The 17,380-nt window shown below is 35.1% G+C and overlaps 1 protein-coding gene across 1 annotated transcript in view; it reads right to left on the reverse strand.

Annotated features, from left to right (window-relative positions):
• Positions 1-9,669: 9,669 nt before the first annotated feature.
• Positions 9,670-17,380, reverse strand: part of rsh (Rap GTPase activating protein radish) — a 226,947-nt gene continuing 219,236 nt past the window's right edge. Inside the window, exons 17-19 of the mRNA XM_074176129.1 lie at positions 15,430-15,596; positions 14,411-14,585; positions 9,670-12,401 (exon numbers count right to left, since the gene is read on the reverse strand). Of these exons, the coding sequence (XP_074032230.1) occupies positions 12,231-12,401; positions 14,411-14,585; positions 15,430-15,596 (513 nt within the window). The 3' untranslated portion in view covers positions 9,670-12,230. The remainder of the gene's footprint in view (positions 12,402-14,410; positions 14,586-15,429; positions 15,597-17,380) is intronic.

Below are 17,380 nucleotides of genomic sequence, written 5' to 3' on the forward strand. Positions count from 1 at the left end.
AAATAATTCAGACTTCAATCCATAGAGGTGCTGAGTACACTTAAAAATGACACTGCTTGACGTTGTCAAATCTCAAACATAGTTTTTCTCTTTTTTCAAAAACTACGGCCGAATCACTCTGTAAAAAAATATTTTTTCCCATTTCATCAACTCAATTCATCATCATGGCACATGTGAACTCCAACTGACGTCATTACCAGAAAAAATAAAGATTCTTGTTGCATATAACGATTGTGTGGAAGTTTGGGTTTAGCAAAATTTGTAATATGAACGCGTCAAAGCTATTCTTCGGATTTGTTGACTGTGATCTGCAGGTTCGAACCCCTGACATTTCGTCTACGACTACGGTAGATATTATCAAAGGCGATACGGTATCGTGATCTAGTCATTCTCCAAGCAAAAAGTGTCTCCGGTCTTATTCCATCGGTGGTGGGAGTAAATTCACTCCTATTCATTCGATTAAATGGGACAATTTGGGACAGGCAGCCAGATTGTATTTATGTCAATTCCCTCTTTCTTGAAGATTGATTGTCTTTGATTGATAAACACAGGGACATTGGGGAATGTTCCTCCTGGCGAAAATCAAGTAGTTTTCACAAAAGACGTCTATAACAACGCATTTTAAACTTATCATTTCAACCTTTTTCTTTAAAAGATTATTTAAATACTTCAAAAAGAGAAATGAAATAATGCATTCAACATTTGAAGGGATTCGTTTCTATTTCACCATTTGGCAACATCGGTTTTAGCTAATAAAGGACAATGAATCTGTTACCTGTAGACAAACAAAGATGACATATTTCAGAGGCGTGCTGTTCTGTTGACTCATGTTCCGAGTTTCGAGACATTCTGTGATATATGACATTTTGTGCACCTAACCTATCTTCCTCTAAATAAATAAATAACAAAACAACTGTTGTTTATGTGGCTTGTGGAGGTGGTATTGAACTATAATTTATATTTTGTCTAAATTATTGATTGATAAAGATAATTTTCCTTTTTTAAAGTAGAATATCTAGGTATGTATAAATTATTTCAACTTGATATAGGCGCTATTGCCAATATGTGAATTAGAAACAAATCCATTCAAAAATTAAAACCCAATACTTGAAACATCAATTTGAATATTTTTCGAAGTGAATTTGAAAAACTCATGAATTAAACTCAACTTTATTTTGTTCAAACTTGCATTTGCTGTAATAAACCAAATTGAGGAACATTCCCCATTGCAATCGAAAGGAAAAGAAAATTAACAATAATGACATTTGGCTGCCTGCACTCGATTGCTTTCGCATCATATCGTTTACTCCAATAGACAACAGACAACAATAGAAACGAAGTCATGCATACCACCGTTGGAATGAAACCATAGGTACATTCCAATATTATTGTATCTGTTGTGAGGATTCATCGTCTTTGATGAAATCTACCGCAGTCGTAGACAACACGTAAGGCATTAGAATCTGGTCAACAAACCCAGAAAATTGCTCTGAACACTATGAACGTTCACTGGGTGTTATTTCAGGTAACTGTAACGGCAACTGTCTGAATGTGATTTTTTTTCGAAATGAGAAGGAGAGTATCTCGTCAAATTCAGGAATGATGATGATACAAATAGAAAACTTTGCAATTATAATGGTTATGACTGTTTTCTTATGGTTTTCTACGAAATGTCAGCAATGCAATATGCAAATGACATGCGATTGCTCATGAAAGTCGTAATTTCGGAAGGAAATCTTGGATGAAAACACTCAGTAGAGTTTGAAGGAACTTTTGTAGAAAAACGAAATATATTAGTATTGTATCCTACTTAATAAAAACATAATTGGTGTTATATCAGGCGATCCTGTTGGTTATTCGACATGGCTTCTATAACCAATATTATTATCAATTCAGAGAAAAATTTCACATTTTATTGAAGATACTTGTTTTTCCGTTAACCACCACAGAGAGATCACCGAATTCTGAAATAGTGATATTTATCGACTGATGTTTTTTCTAGAGAATTTAGGCAAAGATATTTCGAACTTTTTTAACATAATTTTTTTAATTGACGGGGTATATTCCCAATGTCAATTCAGGAAGGATATCGTTATAGACGTATGCTATATTGAATAGTTTCTGAGAAGTAGAAGAATGGAGAACGTGTTCCGTCTCTTTTTGTAATTACATAACATTTTATCGATGATAACTAGAGAGCAGAGTCGATTTTTGAAAACGATTGAATAAAAACAAGAGACATAAAACTTGATACATGTTATAATGCTGTGAATCTACAAATAATTACTAAGATCTGTTCTGGGGTCATAATTCTCGAGTCAAGAGAGTATTTTTTCACTAGAAAGAAAATGACGTAATTAGACATTCAGGGCATATATTGATCATTTCTTCATGACGCCAGAGTCTTTGGGACAAATCTTCCCAACACTCTAGAAAATTAGTTTAATAACTAACAAAGTTAATTGATAATCTGAAAATTCCGGCTTCAATACAATATTTTTAGCTAATAGGTCTGCTACAAGAAACTTCTTTCTAGTGTTTCAATAACGACTTCGAAAATTTGAGTTTAGTGGATCAATAAACGGCTCAATTTTGTTACGAAAATAATTTTGATTGGTCACCTTTATCTTCAGTATATTTCTGGTCGCATAAGTGAGAAATCGGAGAACATGGATTCTGCTCCCTAGCCATACATCGCATTTCTACTAACAATATCTGCAACATTGTAAAAAATTGCAGCGTATTAAGTATACAGTCACAGCTTTCAGAAAGATTAACATTCAGTTTTTACATTATAATTAGTACAGTCACATTAATCTTTTATTCTCAATCAGAGTATAAAAACAAACAATATTCACAGGAAATCACAATAGGTTACACAGAGTGATCACGAAAAGGTGTTTCAAATTTCAGTGACTGATTCATTCCTGTACATTTTTATGTATTTGACGGCAAAACAACGCAAATGAAAAATACCAATATTTGTTTAGTGTTTTATCCATGACTTTTGAGATCTAGTAAAATTCAGTTGAATCTAAAATTTACTACATTACAGACGCAGACCACAAATATACAGTGCGGACGTAAAAAGTTCCGGCCTCTTATCTTTCGAATAGAACAAGTGGCAAGGTCGGTCGAAATTAATGCAAAAAGGCATCTTTTTCAATCCATTTTGAAATAATGTATTAGTTTCATATGTAATTGATGAAATGTGCCTACCTAGATGACGTTCAAAGTATGTTTCAGTTTCAAACATATTTGAATTTATTTCTTTTCAGAAAGGCAGGGCATACACCATAACATTTCTATACAAATTATTGATCAATAAAATTGAATCTCATGAGTTACTATCATATATCAAAATATATTGTTGCCTGTATAAAACTGCACTTTTTTTGTAAAAGGGTACAATCTATGTGCATGAACTATAATGAAATTGGCAATCATTGTTTTATTTTCTTTCGTTCTTCAGGTTAAGAAATAAGTCCAGGGCATTGAAGGAAAATAATTTTTTGTAAAAAAAAATCAGAGCGTTTGTCGACCTTAACAATATTTTTTTTCAGATAGTCAAAAAATAATTGGCGACAATAGAAACTTCAATAGTGAGAATTTATTTCTCCAAAAACAATTTTTCAATTTGTTTTCAAATTCCTGTACGGATTTTGTATTTTCTGATGAGCAATTATAAATTACAATACCTTGGTTTAATACCGATCTGTTGGATTGCTTTATATTGAAACAATTCATTAGTCTGGTATTATAGTTATGAACATCTTCAATTTCAAATTTTATTTTGGAATTTTTATGTATGAATATATATATATATATTTTATAGGGAGTGATTTTGCTATCAAAACAAAGAGGTATGTTAATACTATTGATTTTCTTTTTCGAAATATACATATGAAAATATTTATCAAAATTTAAGATCGATTTGTGTGACTGAAACCAAATTAATATTATACTTAGATCATTTTGAATATATTCATGTTTTTGAGTTGAACATCCATTTTTAGGATATGGAAATGTATTTTTAGTAGTAAACAAGTTTTTAGTTGTGTATAAAAATGTATATTTGTTTGTTATATATTTTCTCAACGATTCTCTATATTCGAAAGACCTTGAAACTAGGTTCTTTCAGATATAGATCTATTAAAAAATCTTCAAAATAATGAAATGAGAATACTGAAATTATCGTAGACTCCGATTATATCACCGTAGAAACGTCTAGTTGATAGTTCTTGGTGTATACTAAAAAAACAGAAACTTGTTAATCTGAGGGTATTCATTTTAGTTCACTGAAATCTACCACATTCGGAAACCACTCTGTTAACAATCATATAAAATTCAAAAATCGAAAATTTCCGAATTGGAATCTGAAATAAATCATTGTCATATACCCATGTCACATTCATGAAAATGAAACTCTTTCAGTAAGCACAAATGTTTGAAGAAATTCTTTGGAAAGTAAGATTTTTGTTTTCTTCTTCATTTTTATACAAAAAACGTTGACAGTTGAGACAGAGAGGCTATTGAATAGTTACTGTGAGTAAAGTCATATTTATTAAAAGGATTCATGCTTTTGAATTGTGTTTCTTATATAAGAATCACTCATACTAAACTAGCTTGTGGTAGAACAAGAACAATTTTCAGAAGTATAATTTGTCACATCGTAAAACAAGTTGAATTTTGTATTCAGCATTCTTATACATAAAAGGCCTCGTTTGTAAACTGCCCATTGACAAATTATTTTGACATGGGTATAATTTGAATGAGTATCGGAAAATACTTGGAAAAAAGGCGAACCACTCACAACATTTATCCACATTCACACAAGTATAATTTCAAAAATTCACAAATTTTTATATTGCCCGTGTTTTCAATACGGCAAAAAATATTTATAAAATCATAGATTGAATACCTCAAATTTGATCTGGAAAGCGAAACAGTTTGAGTGGAAATGAATTGCTCAGTAATGTTGAGAAACTGGATATCTTAAAAAATAATTTTCAAACATGACCCCTTCAATAAGGGGTTTTTCGCATGAACTTGTGAACTTTGAACGGTACCAAAATCATATCAAATTATTTAACGCATTTGTTAGTGATCCTCAACTGTTTTTTCCAAAAAAAAACAAGTTAGCTCCTTCAGATTATTATACAGTGTGTCAATTTTAAAACTTACAATGGGCTATATCTCACGAACGAAAGCTGATATAAAAAATGCTTGATACCGTTTCTAGGATAGTAAGGGGGGACATCAATCCCCTCGGCCCCACCCACCAAAACTCAAAAAGTTTGAATTGCAAACCCCTACTTGTGATACATCATTGAAAATACTATAAAAATGCTATCTAATGGTACAAATAATAATTGTACAGAGTTTTTGTTGAACTACAAATTTATTTAAAATGTCAATTAAGTAAATGTATAAAGTGGGTTCCGTTGTTTTGTAAACAATAATACAACCTATTGTCAAAGTCTGCACGAACTTTAATATCAGCCGGCTTACTATGACTTTTTTATTTGTAATGCTACCTCCCGGACTATTATTTTAAATGATAAGTGTCCGTCGTTACTTTTTTTGTTAAATAAAAACTTAATGTGCCATTTTTGCAAAACATGTTGGAAAGATCTGTTTTTTGGGTTCTGCCAGAGTCAATAATTTTGGTTTGTTTGAGACTTTTAAATGTCATTGGTTTTCATCATTTGTACGATCTCTACTGTCATTCAGCTGTAGTTGTCACTATGGTTTACAGTATACCTGAGCGCGTGGAGATAATTTTCATATTTGCCTCCCAGAACCAGTGTTATTTAAAAACAGCTCAAATATTTCATGAAAGGCATCCGGACAAAAATGTAAGTCACGTGTACGTCCACGATTTAGTTGAAAAGTGTAGAGAAACGGGATCAGTGCAAAATAAAAAAAGGAATGCCCCAAGATTACTGAATGAAGCAACCCAAATTGAGGTCCTTGGAAATTTTGCAATGGAGCCTACTGCATCAACACGTCAAGTCTCTGCAGTGACAGGACTTTCACATGAGTCGGTTAGAAAGGCGTTGAAATTACATAAGTTTCACCCGTACAAAACACAAATTCTTCAAAAACTAGGCGATGATGATCCAGACCGACGAATTGAGTTTTGTAAACTCATGACTGAAAAAATTCGCGTTCAACCGAGAATGTTAAAAAATATTTGTTTCAGTGATGAATATACTTTTATGCTGAATGATAATGTAAATAAACAAAATGTCGGTACTGGAGTGATGTGAACCCGCATCGATTCAGAGAAGGTCACAGTCAATATCCTGAAAAACTGAATGTTTGAGCAGGAATATTAGGCGATGATATAAATTGGTCCCTTGTTTATACCAGGCAATTTAAGTGGCGACATTTATCTCGATATGCTGGAAAATACCATCGAACCTTTAATTGTGCATGAATTAGAGAACCAAAGGGACGACCAAGGCAATCTAGCTGTAAACGAAGTTTTGCTGCACTTCCAACAAGATGGAGCACCTCCTCACTATGCAGCTCCAGTTAGGCACTGGTTGGATACTAATTATCCGAACAGATGGATTGGAAGGAGAGGACCCATTGAGTGGCCACCGAGGTCACCAGACTTGGCGACACCTGACTTTTTTCTGTGGGGTCACCTCAAGTCAGTTGTTTATAAAACTCAACCTGCGTCACTTGGGGAATTGCGAGAAAGAATTACGCAAGCATGTCGCGCCATTACTAGAACAACATTTGCCAAAGTCCGCGAAGAATTTGAAAATAGGCTGTATTATTGTTTACAAAACAACGAAATCCACTTTGAACATTCACCTAATTGACATTTTTAATGAATTTGCAGTTCAACAAAAAGCCAAAGTTTCACAATTATTACTTCACTCTGTACAATTATTATTTATACCATTGGATAGCATTTTTATAGTATTTTCAATGATGTATCAAAAGTAGGGGTTTGCAATTTAAACATTTTGTGTTTTGGTGGGTGGGGCCTAGGGGGTTGATGGGGGTGAGTTCTCTTTCATGTCACTTCAGTTCCCCCTTAATATCCTAGAAACGGTTTCAAGCATTTTTTGATATCAGCTTTCGTTCGTGAGATATAGCCTATTGTAAGTTTAAAATCGACACACTGTATTTATCCAAATTGACTGAACATTGTGGACTATTTGATTGTCAGCTCTGAGAAATTGACAAAGCAAGCCGAAATTGGCAATTGATATTCCATATTATCCAGTTGCCTGATTTTTGAAATGGCAAAACCTTTTTGCTTCTATTTGGTAGATATTTCCTGGAACTTCATGAGAAAATTCAATTTAAATACTACAAAACTTTACTATTCACAAAATTCACTGCCACCTTGATCCACTTAAACTGAGTCTCTCAGAAACTAATATTCCTGAACACAGTGAGTAAGAATCATACGCTATTATCGTGGACAGGGCAAGTACGGCTCTGTTCATAATAAAGAAAAGTTGAATGTCTGAGAAAACAGTTGATATGTTTTATGATATCTACATACTGTTCCCAAAGTACACAGCTGATTTGACAATGTAGATAGTTGATACCGATCGAAGACAGGAAATCGTATTCCGTTTTCCTCTGCAGTTTTCACTAGAGCAGAAAAATACTTTTTAATTGACTAATAGACAACAGGGAATGAAGAAAATGAGGATTGCTTAGAAGAGTATTGACGAAACGATATACAGTGTCACCATTAAAGTGCGCACCATATGGGAAACTTCTTTTCGAAAAGTTTCAATGAAGTTCAACTCCGGCACTTGTTTGTGCTTTAAATTTAACTTGAAATGATGCGACCAACTGCGACCCACTGACGTTCAGTGTTTGTCAAATTCAACTTTTTTTTGAAAAAAATTGAAAAATTGCATTTCTAGATCGAATTTAATAAAAAGTTACTTGAAAAAGTTGTGTCTACGGCAATTTTATATCCATATGCCAAATTTTATGCAACTAGGATAAATTTAACGTTTTGCTTATTTTTGACAGAAATCCCCTTTATTTTAAAATAAGAAGTTCGGTTAATTGTCATCAATTCATGTATACATAACAAAATCATCATGGAGTTTAACTTTTCTGATGAATGTTTACTTACACGGACATTTTTAGAGAGAAATTAAAAATGTTCTATAAAAATTTAACATGACTGGTGCAAAGTTTCAATCACTTGGCTATTTTCTTAAACAAACGTCAGTACCTTCAATTTTGAAAAAGCAGACACAACTCAAAAACTGCAATAAGTATTAATAAAATCAATAGAGTTGAAATTACATCAAAATTTCAATATTCAGTATTTACAGATTATATTTATAAACACTAAGTAGGGCGGTAAGGATGCATAATCCTTACAAACCAAAATTTATTAACACATTGAAAGAACGAGATTTTGATGTCCGTTTGGGGTTTTCATTCTGGTTTCAAGGAGAGAGAGAAGAAAATGTAAAGTTTCCGTATAAAATTCTATGGACAGATGAGGCAACGTTCTCTTCAAATGGAACGGTAAGTTCTCAAAATTGCCGATGGTGGGCCCAAGAAAATCCCAATTCCACAGTTGAATGTGGTGATCAGTATTCCTTTAAAACTAATGTATGGTGTGGGATACTTAACGACCAAATAATTGGGCCATTTTTCTTCAGGAAAAATTTATCATCCGTCGGTTATCTCAACCTTTTAAATAATGAGGTCAATGAAGTTTTAGATAATATGCCTTTAAATATTAAATACGACCTATGGTATCAGCTTGATGGCGCACCAATACATCACACGGTTGCTGTATAACATTCCCTCCAACAAATGTTCAGAGGCAAAGTTATTGGACGTAACTGGGAACATTATTGGCCACCTAGATCACCCGACCTTAGACTTTTGTGGGGTTACATGTAACAAAAAGTGTACCGAAGTAGACCATTTACTGACATACAACATCTGGAAAATACCATTCGCGAGTGCTGTGCAAAATAAATCCCCGATTTATTGAAAATACAGTTAAAGATATCAGTAGAAGGAACATAATTTGTATTGAACGTGGAGGACGATATACTGAAATGTAGACTATAAGTGTTTGACAACCTCATTTAGATCAATAAGTAATTTTTTGTACTCATTTGTATTTTCTACAATATTATTGTTGCTTAAAATTTATAATATCGAAATTATTTGCATTTTTTTAGTTGCCTCTGCTTTTTCGAAATCAAAGGTTTGTTTAACAAAAATAGCCAAGTGATTGGAACTTTGCACCAGTCATGTTAAAATTTTTATAGCAAATTTTTGATTTCTCTCGAAAAATGTCCATATAAGTAAAAATGTATCAGAAAAGTTAAACTCTATGATGAGTTTGTTATGTATACATGAATTGATGACAATTAACCGAACTTGTTTTTTAAAATAAAGGGGATATCTGTCAAAAATAAGCAAAACGTTAACTTTATCCTAGTTGCATAAAATTTGGCATATGGATATAAAATTGCCGTAGACACAATTTCTTCAAGTAACTTTTTGTTAAATTCGATCTAGAAATGCACTTTTTCAATTAAAAAAAAAGTTGAATTTGACAAATACTGAACGTCAGTGGGTCGCAGTTGGCCGCATCATTTTAAGTTGAATTTGAAGCACAAACAAGTGCCGAAGTTAAACTTCATTGAAACTTTTCGAAAAAAAAATGTTTCCCATATGGTGCGCACTTTAGTGGTGACACTGTATATTGATGATAGTGGTATCCAGATCGATTCACACACTCCAAAGATATTTTTGCCGAAAGAAATACAGACCACTTTATTTACCGATGACGCAAGAGGAACCAAAACCAATAAAAATGACGTTTATTTGGAAGAATTGAAAAATTTTACACGAAAGAGCAATTAAAATAAACTAGACTGAATTGGGAGCAAAAATAAAATCAAAGAACTATGTGATAATTACAGTTGCAATATGCCAGTAGTTGCTGAAGAAATAGATGGTAATTCAGACTATCATACCACGCGCCTAGAATCAATGAAAATTTTTTGCCAAAAAAATTATCCTATCAAATTTGTCTATTTCTAGTCATGTGTGTCGAAATAACCAATGAAACCATCATTACACTGATAACTACCCATGGATAGTTTTCACGGGTAGTTAATACTTATGTCATGACATTGCTAAGCAACCAACACAATAAAGTTGTTTGACATTTCAGTAATTCAATTTATTTCGAAAATGTCACTTCCTCGCTTTGGTGTTCAAAATGATGCGGCAATTGACAAAATCATTGAAGAAAATACACCAAAAAATACTGTCAATAGTAAAAAATACACTTGGAAAATATTTATGGAGTTTTGTGACGCCAGAAAATATGAATTGGATGGAAATCGTACTCTCGAAGAGCTTGCATTAATACTCAAGGATTGGGCGATTAATATGAGAAAAAAGGATAGCACAGAGTTTAAGGAGGCTACTGTTAAAACCGTATGGAATATAACAAGCAAATTATTACAAGAAAAGTATTACAAGGAGTATAATATCATGCTAGACCCCTTTAAAAGTGTTGCATTCAAACAAGCGCAGAATGCACGCGACGCAGCACGAAGAAATTTACAAACAGATCCCACTAAATGCAAAACAAGCTCAGTACCATTAACTTCAAATGAAATGAGTAAAATTATAAACTTTTGGGATGAAAATACCCCTATAGGACTCCTACGCAACTTTTATCACATAGCAGCGGTGGAATTGGCTTGGAGAGGTGGTGAAGGTGCTGCTTGCTTAGTTGATTATTTTCATATCGAAAAGGACAACAATGGATCTCCAACTAATAGGATAGAATATAATCCAATTTTCAGTAAAACCTGCCAAGGGGGTTCAAAGAACTGCACCTCTAGCAAATGGTTAGTTCAAAATAGTGATAACAATGCTTGTCCTGTCAGATTATTCATTAAATTATTATCAAAACGAGGCACAAATATCAAGACAAATAGACTATTTTTAAGGCAAAATCGTCACTGGAAGACAGGAAGCGATAACTGGTATGACAATATGCCTTTGGGTAGAAATATAATCAACGGATGGACGAAATCTTCTGCTGAAGCAATTGGCTTGGATACGAAACAGAGGAAAATAACCAATCACTCTAATAGAGCAACTGCAGTCAGTCAACTAGCTAAGAGTGGAGTTCAAGAACAGCAATTGTTGAAAATTACTGGGCACAATAATGGAAATTCCATAAAACCTTATTTGAGTATTAATCAGGAACATCATAACCAAATAATCAATAGTATGCGTGGAAACACCTATGCAGTAACCGAGGCAAATACAGCAAGATCAACGGAATATCATTATACGAATTGTTCTTTTAATAACTGTGTGTTCAATAAATAATTGTGTTCGAATTGCAAAAAATTTTCTCACCGAATATCCCTCGAACATTGATAAATAACTCATAATTTTATCACAACTTCCTCAAGCACGTTATTTTAGGTAACATCCCTCCGCCTTCGGCGTCGGGATGTTACCAAATAACGTGCTTTCGAAAACTGTGATAAAATTATTTCGTTAGTTATCAATGTCCTTGGGATATTATAGCTGATAATTTTGAAAATGTTTGGAATCTATCGAGATGGGAGAAGGGAGAAATTGTACTGAAAATCATTGAGATATGTAATGATGAGTTGAGAGCTGAGTTTTCAGACCTTGAACCTTTGATTTAACTAAGATTTTCGAACCCATTGAAGTGAAAATCATCGAAGACATCTGAAGCACCCGTTTAGGAAGTATTATTAATGAGAGATGAGGGTAAATAATGCAAATATATAGGAAATATCAAGCTAAAATCATTACTCCACATCCTTATTATTTGGTATCGAAATGTACCATTTCAGAATCAGAACAAGGACGTCGTTGTTTCAATTCTGATTCAGATTGATTTCTAAAGGAATGAATTATGTTGAGAATCATTAACCAACTTTTCTTTGGAGAGTTGGTAGTAACACTGACCATGTTTTGAATTCCATCGACAAATTTTGATCAATAATATTCCATTTCATCTGAAAAAATATCTTAGCCCCGGCAAAATCTCAATACATATTTTTTAAGGAAAATATCAATAGATGATATCGCAGTTTTTGTTCAGACAATCATCCGGGTCAAACTATTTGCCTTCCGGATTGGCACATGCTTTCACTTAATTTTTTGATCTGATTGTCTTCTACACTAAATTACCAATAAAGTTTTCAGTTATAGTCAAAGGATTCCATTTCTGAAAACCGAGACTCTTGTTTCTGCAGTCTTTGGGTGCATTCCTCAATGATGTCGTCTTGCATTCTGTACATGCCTGAACTGGCTTGGAACATGAGGGTTTCCAATATCCTTTCATTTTTGATGGTTTTGGAGGGGAGAACAATCTGAAACAAATATTACTATAATACGTTTTTGGCCTAATGAAATGCAATTATAACTTCTTGTATAGGACATATTCGACTTGGATCGCTGGTGATTGAATTCATTTCAAAGTCAAAGTCAAAATATGCTTTATTGTCTTCAATCGATAGCTATCGATCAATACGAAAGTCAATCTATAAAACGGAGAGTCCTTCAACAGAAAAACTTAAGGAACGGGGAAAACTATTATTAGGATAAACTATATTCTATAGAAGTAGGTACCTACTCCTCCGGCATACCTTATAAAAGAATTAGCTTGTTATATTTTTTAGTCTTTAGGAGTTTTCCTTCTCCTAGACGGGTTGCAGACCAATGCTAATGAGGCCCATCTCACCAAATTAAACAAGTCATAGTATGCCTCTTGTGCCTGTTGCTCACATTGTGTGATGGACCCTCTTACTCTGGGAACTTAGAGGGTGGTAGATAATAATATTTTTTCACAATGCAAATGAATATGGATTTTTACAACCTACTACAGTTACTACACCATTTATTGTCTTCTTTTTAGAGTCGGGAAGTAAGTATTTAAAGGCAAAAGCTTGATTTAATTTCTTTTTTGAAATATATTTTTTTTATTGAAACCAACCCTGGATGTGCCATCTATTTCATGGTGGGCCTACCAACTGCCTATCATGAACGAATGCGTATACAAAATTTCGTGTTCCTGCTATTTACCGCTGAGGAGATCTATCGTACGGAGCCGATCCTGGCATCAGGTCACGTTTATGAATAACATCGGTTCATCGATTCTGGACCAGCATGCGAAATTTTAGATGAATCGGATACCGGGAAGTGGGTCAAATTAAACTTGCAAGATTTGTCAACATACATACAAGTTAAGTTAAATAAAAGCTTTTAATAATAAAAATCGAGATCAGTCACCCGATTTTTAGATATCGATATTTTTCCAACAGAGTAAGAGTTGAATTTAATTTATGATTGTTGAACTTTGGCGGCATCATGAATGGTTGTTTCGTTTAGGCTAGACTAAACAAATGTATCCTGTTGATGAGATATAATACTGGGAACGCGAAAATGCAAGCTACGAGTTTGCATTTCAGCTTCTTGGACAGGAAGTTCGGCCATATCTAAATAGGTGGGCCCGAACATTCATTTAAATAAAAAACTGACAAATGACTTAGATGAAACAAAGGTATAGGTCTCGAGTAGGAAGGGTTTTGGAAAAATTCGGGAATATTGAACAGAGATCAGACCAATCAGGGGACGGTACAAAGGAGGAGTTTTAGAAACCGTTTTATGGATTTGGGAATACTAATTAGAAAGTTAATTGGAGGACAGTGGCGATCGGACAGTTGCGGAAGAGGGTCGCGAAACGCAGTGGCAATCAGACAGTTACCAAAGCGGGTTGCGAAACGGTCACGAACAGAGTTGCGAAAGTTAATTGGCGGACAGTGGCGATCTGACAGTTGGTTCACGGATGACTGGGAACCATCAGGACGAATAGACCTCTGAAGAAGTCAGCTGCTCGTGCTGGCGGAACGTTAGGATACAGTTCCAAACCACGACGGCCTTCAAAACCGAATGAAGATAGTAACAATGAAAATCTTGGCTGCGAAAGCCTTAACCAATTTATCAAATCAAATTTTTTCAAAAAATATTGAGCCTAACTGTCTTGAAGAAATAGGCATCGTAGGCCTACACCAACATGGTTAAAGAACTGTTTTTCTAATAGATATCAATATGTGTGCTACAATGAAATGATAAGGTCAAGACTGAAAAATTTTCGAGGAGTTCCTCAAGGAACGATGTTTAGACCAACTTCATTTTTAATTTAGCCAATTCAATATCAGTATTACCGATTATATTGTAGAGTTTCAATGATGTTATTGGCCTATAATCTTCTGAATCTTCAGCATTATCACTTCTAAAGATAGGTCTTCGCCAATGACTCCCATAAAAGAAAAATCGATTGTAAATGAAAATGTCTACAGTATTTCATGATCATCCTTACCTTAATAATTTCCTGTGGAGTAATTCTGTACAATTTGAGTTCTCTAGTTAATCGTTCCATTATACCCCTGAACTCTAATTTGGCATCCAATTTATTGGAAGTTTTATTCTTGATTTTATGTTTTGCCCACTCATGGATTGCTTGAAATTTCGCGATTTCAGGTACGTCAAGATTCCTAGAATTATTGAGATTGTGAACAGTGGGCACATTTTTTTGAGAAAAGCAGCGCTATCCCGTGACCCTACTGGATTCTTAAGACTTTTTGAAAGGATGTTACTCTTTCCTAGGTAAGAGGTGAAAGCCTAATAAACGTACTTCAGATAAGGAGCAAATAGATCAAGATACTGTGAAAGCAAATTGGGAAAGAGTTGTCTCCAAAAGTAAGAACATTAGTGAATCTATCATGTATATAAGTGATCTCCCCTCGAACTATTTTTGAGGCAGCGTGTTTGCCAGTCCAATAGTCATGAGTTGATCTGAGATGAGCAAAGTAGGGATTTTCTGTTAATCCCCTAGTAAGAAAATATGCCCATGCCTATTTTAACCAAGTACTGTCCTTCAGAGACATTCGCGGCTTAGCCTAGTACCACTGATGTAGTCTAGGGCATGTGAAAATAACACTGCCTGTTGATGAATAATAGTAAATGTTTTGTTCTTGATACACGACTTCGTCTAGTTAGATGCCGTTTTTGTACACAAACATTTCCATGTTTACTAAAAATATTCGGTTAGTTAGAAATGAATCACTGACAAGATGAGTGAAGGTTCAACCACTACTCTGGGGCTCAATGTATGACTTATATGGCACGTTCTAAGTATGCTAGAAATCTCATGTTGAAAAGAAAGACTTCATTATTCCTTTGTTCATAAGCCTATGTTTTTCGTAGGAGGCAATTTGACAGAAAACCCATTCGAACTCACAAAAAATTCTAAGAATACACGAGGGTCATGGAAGGCGCTGCTTTTCTCAAAAAAATCTGCCCCAATGACGATATGCGTTAATATCATTCGTCATCTACCTGCTCATAATCATTTGGACAACAGACTCGCTCAATTCGTAAAAGTCATCCATATTGAATAATATTGAGCATCTTGACTCCAAAAACACTAATATCATGTTCACCAACTCCGACGCAGAGGTGTACCTCCAGTAATAGTTCTCCAGAGCGACCAGCATCGAGCAAGCCTGTGAAGAAAACAAAAAAATAATTTGCATCATTATCATTACTAACAGACTAAGAGCACTTGTAGGTATACAGTATATTACAGTTTAAACAACTTCAGTTATCAGAGGGGCACATTTCTACATATCAACCATTCCCTCCTCATAACAACCAACATGTCAAAACTTTCAAATGGAAAGATAGTAGAGTACATCCAATCATGTTGAACTATTGATATTATAACAATAAGCAATGCCGAAAAAAATTAAAAGTTTATGTTTCCTCCCTTACATTTTGAAGAATATTAGGTGTAGCACACCTTTCCGTGAATTATCTAGATAGAACCTGGAATCTGGGTTGTGTTCTCGGACCTACTGCAATAATTGTACAGTTTAATTTGCCGACGATACTTCTTCTGCACTTAGTTCCACAGATTGTGAAGGTTTCTCGTCTCAAGCAAACATAGCGGTTTCCAAGATGCATGATTACTGATCTAAAAATGGATTGATTCTAAACGAAATGAAAATAAATACTGTCATAGTTTCTCTTTGATATTGTGGTAGTGAAGTCAATCCATTGAGTCAATCGTCATTTCATTTGGATTCTAGGACATCGACTGCGGAGGCACATCTTCACTGGCAGCAGGAGGTTGCATATCTTAGTGAGGATCTAGAAGTGATTTCAAATTGGGGTGGAAGTAACCAGGTTCAATTCAATGCCACAAAAACCTAGGCATCGGTTTTCTCTAAGAAGATATGTCTCCGAACCACTTTCTGCTTCAATAAGTTTGTTGGGGGTTAAAATGGCACAATCATGTCACTGGAACTGCAAAGGTTGCTTCTCAAAAGCTTGGAATACTGTTCCGAACCAGAAACTGTACACACCCCAGCAACTTTTGTTGCTTTATAAAGCTCAGATCAGATCTTCTTTGGAGTATCTGGTACCTGGTATCTGTAGAGTAGGGAGGCTGAGTGTAGACTCACAGCACTTATGCCACAAGTGGTCCATTGTACATCCTTCCGAGGAGTTGTCCTCCTAGGTCATCGTCCATCTTGTCCTCTTCAGGAAGGTGAACACGTCACTGGAAGACATCTCCTTTATATTGGCAGGTGTAGGCCAAGACTCGGCAAACACACAAGCTCTTTAGCAACCTTGAGGTGTCTCACGGTGACCTCTGCGAAGGTTTTGGAAGGTGCAGCGATATTACTGTCGTTGCGCGGCTTCTTCAACCTTCTTGAGGTTCCCTTCGTGGAGGTGCACAAGTGAGGGAGCTTTCCTGCATGGACAGCCGGTTCCTTGCTTTTATACAAGGCGGAGCTCTTGGCGCCCGCCGCTGGAAGTGCCTTTGCTGTTGGAGGTGATCTGCTATGTTCAGCCTCATTCTAAGCGGTAGATTGGAGTGGACATTTCTGCTCATTCCCAGCCATCGCCTTAGATTGAGGTAAGCACTTTTGTCCAGCTTCGGGATTGGTTTTTGTTTTTGCTGTTTCTGTTGTCACCTCTGGCAGAGCCCCGCATTACCAGAGGTAGGCTGATTACAGTGAGGTTTCGTCCAGTTCCCTGAAGGGAATCGTTCGTGACCGCATATCACCTTGCGGCCATTTAGCTGTCGGCAAGAATCCTTAGCTTGGGTAGGCTGGTCCACGGTGGCATGTTTTGCAAAGGCTTTTGGGGTTTTTTAGTTCCCCTCACCCTGCTTATTTCTGCCACTGACCAGGAGTCCGGCGACTCCTTCCGTAAGACCACATTGGCTTCTCGGGCAAGGCCTCTCGGATAGGAGCCCACAGGCTTCTTTGGAGTATTGTTC

The sequence above is a fragment of the Leptinotarsa decemlineata genome, unplaced genomic scaffold, assembly GCF_025532065.1.
Source record: "Leptinotarsa decemlineata unplaced genomic scaffold, Ldec_3_MD MMD2_tig00001621_RagTag_RagTag, whole genome shotgun sequence".
Lineage (NCBI taxonomy): Eukaryota > Metazoa > Arthropoda > Insecta > Coleoptera > Chrysomelidae > Leptinotarsa > Leptinotarsa decemlineata.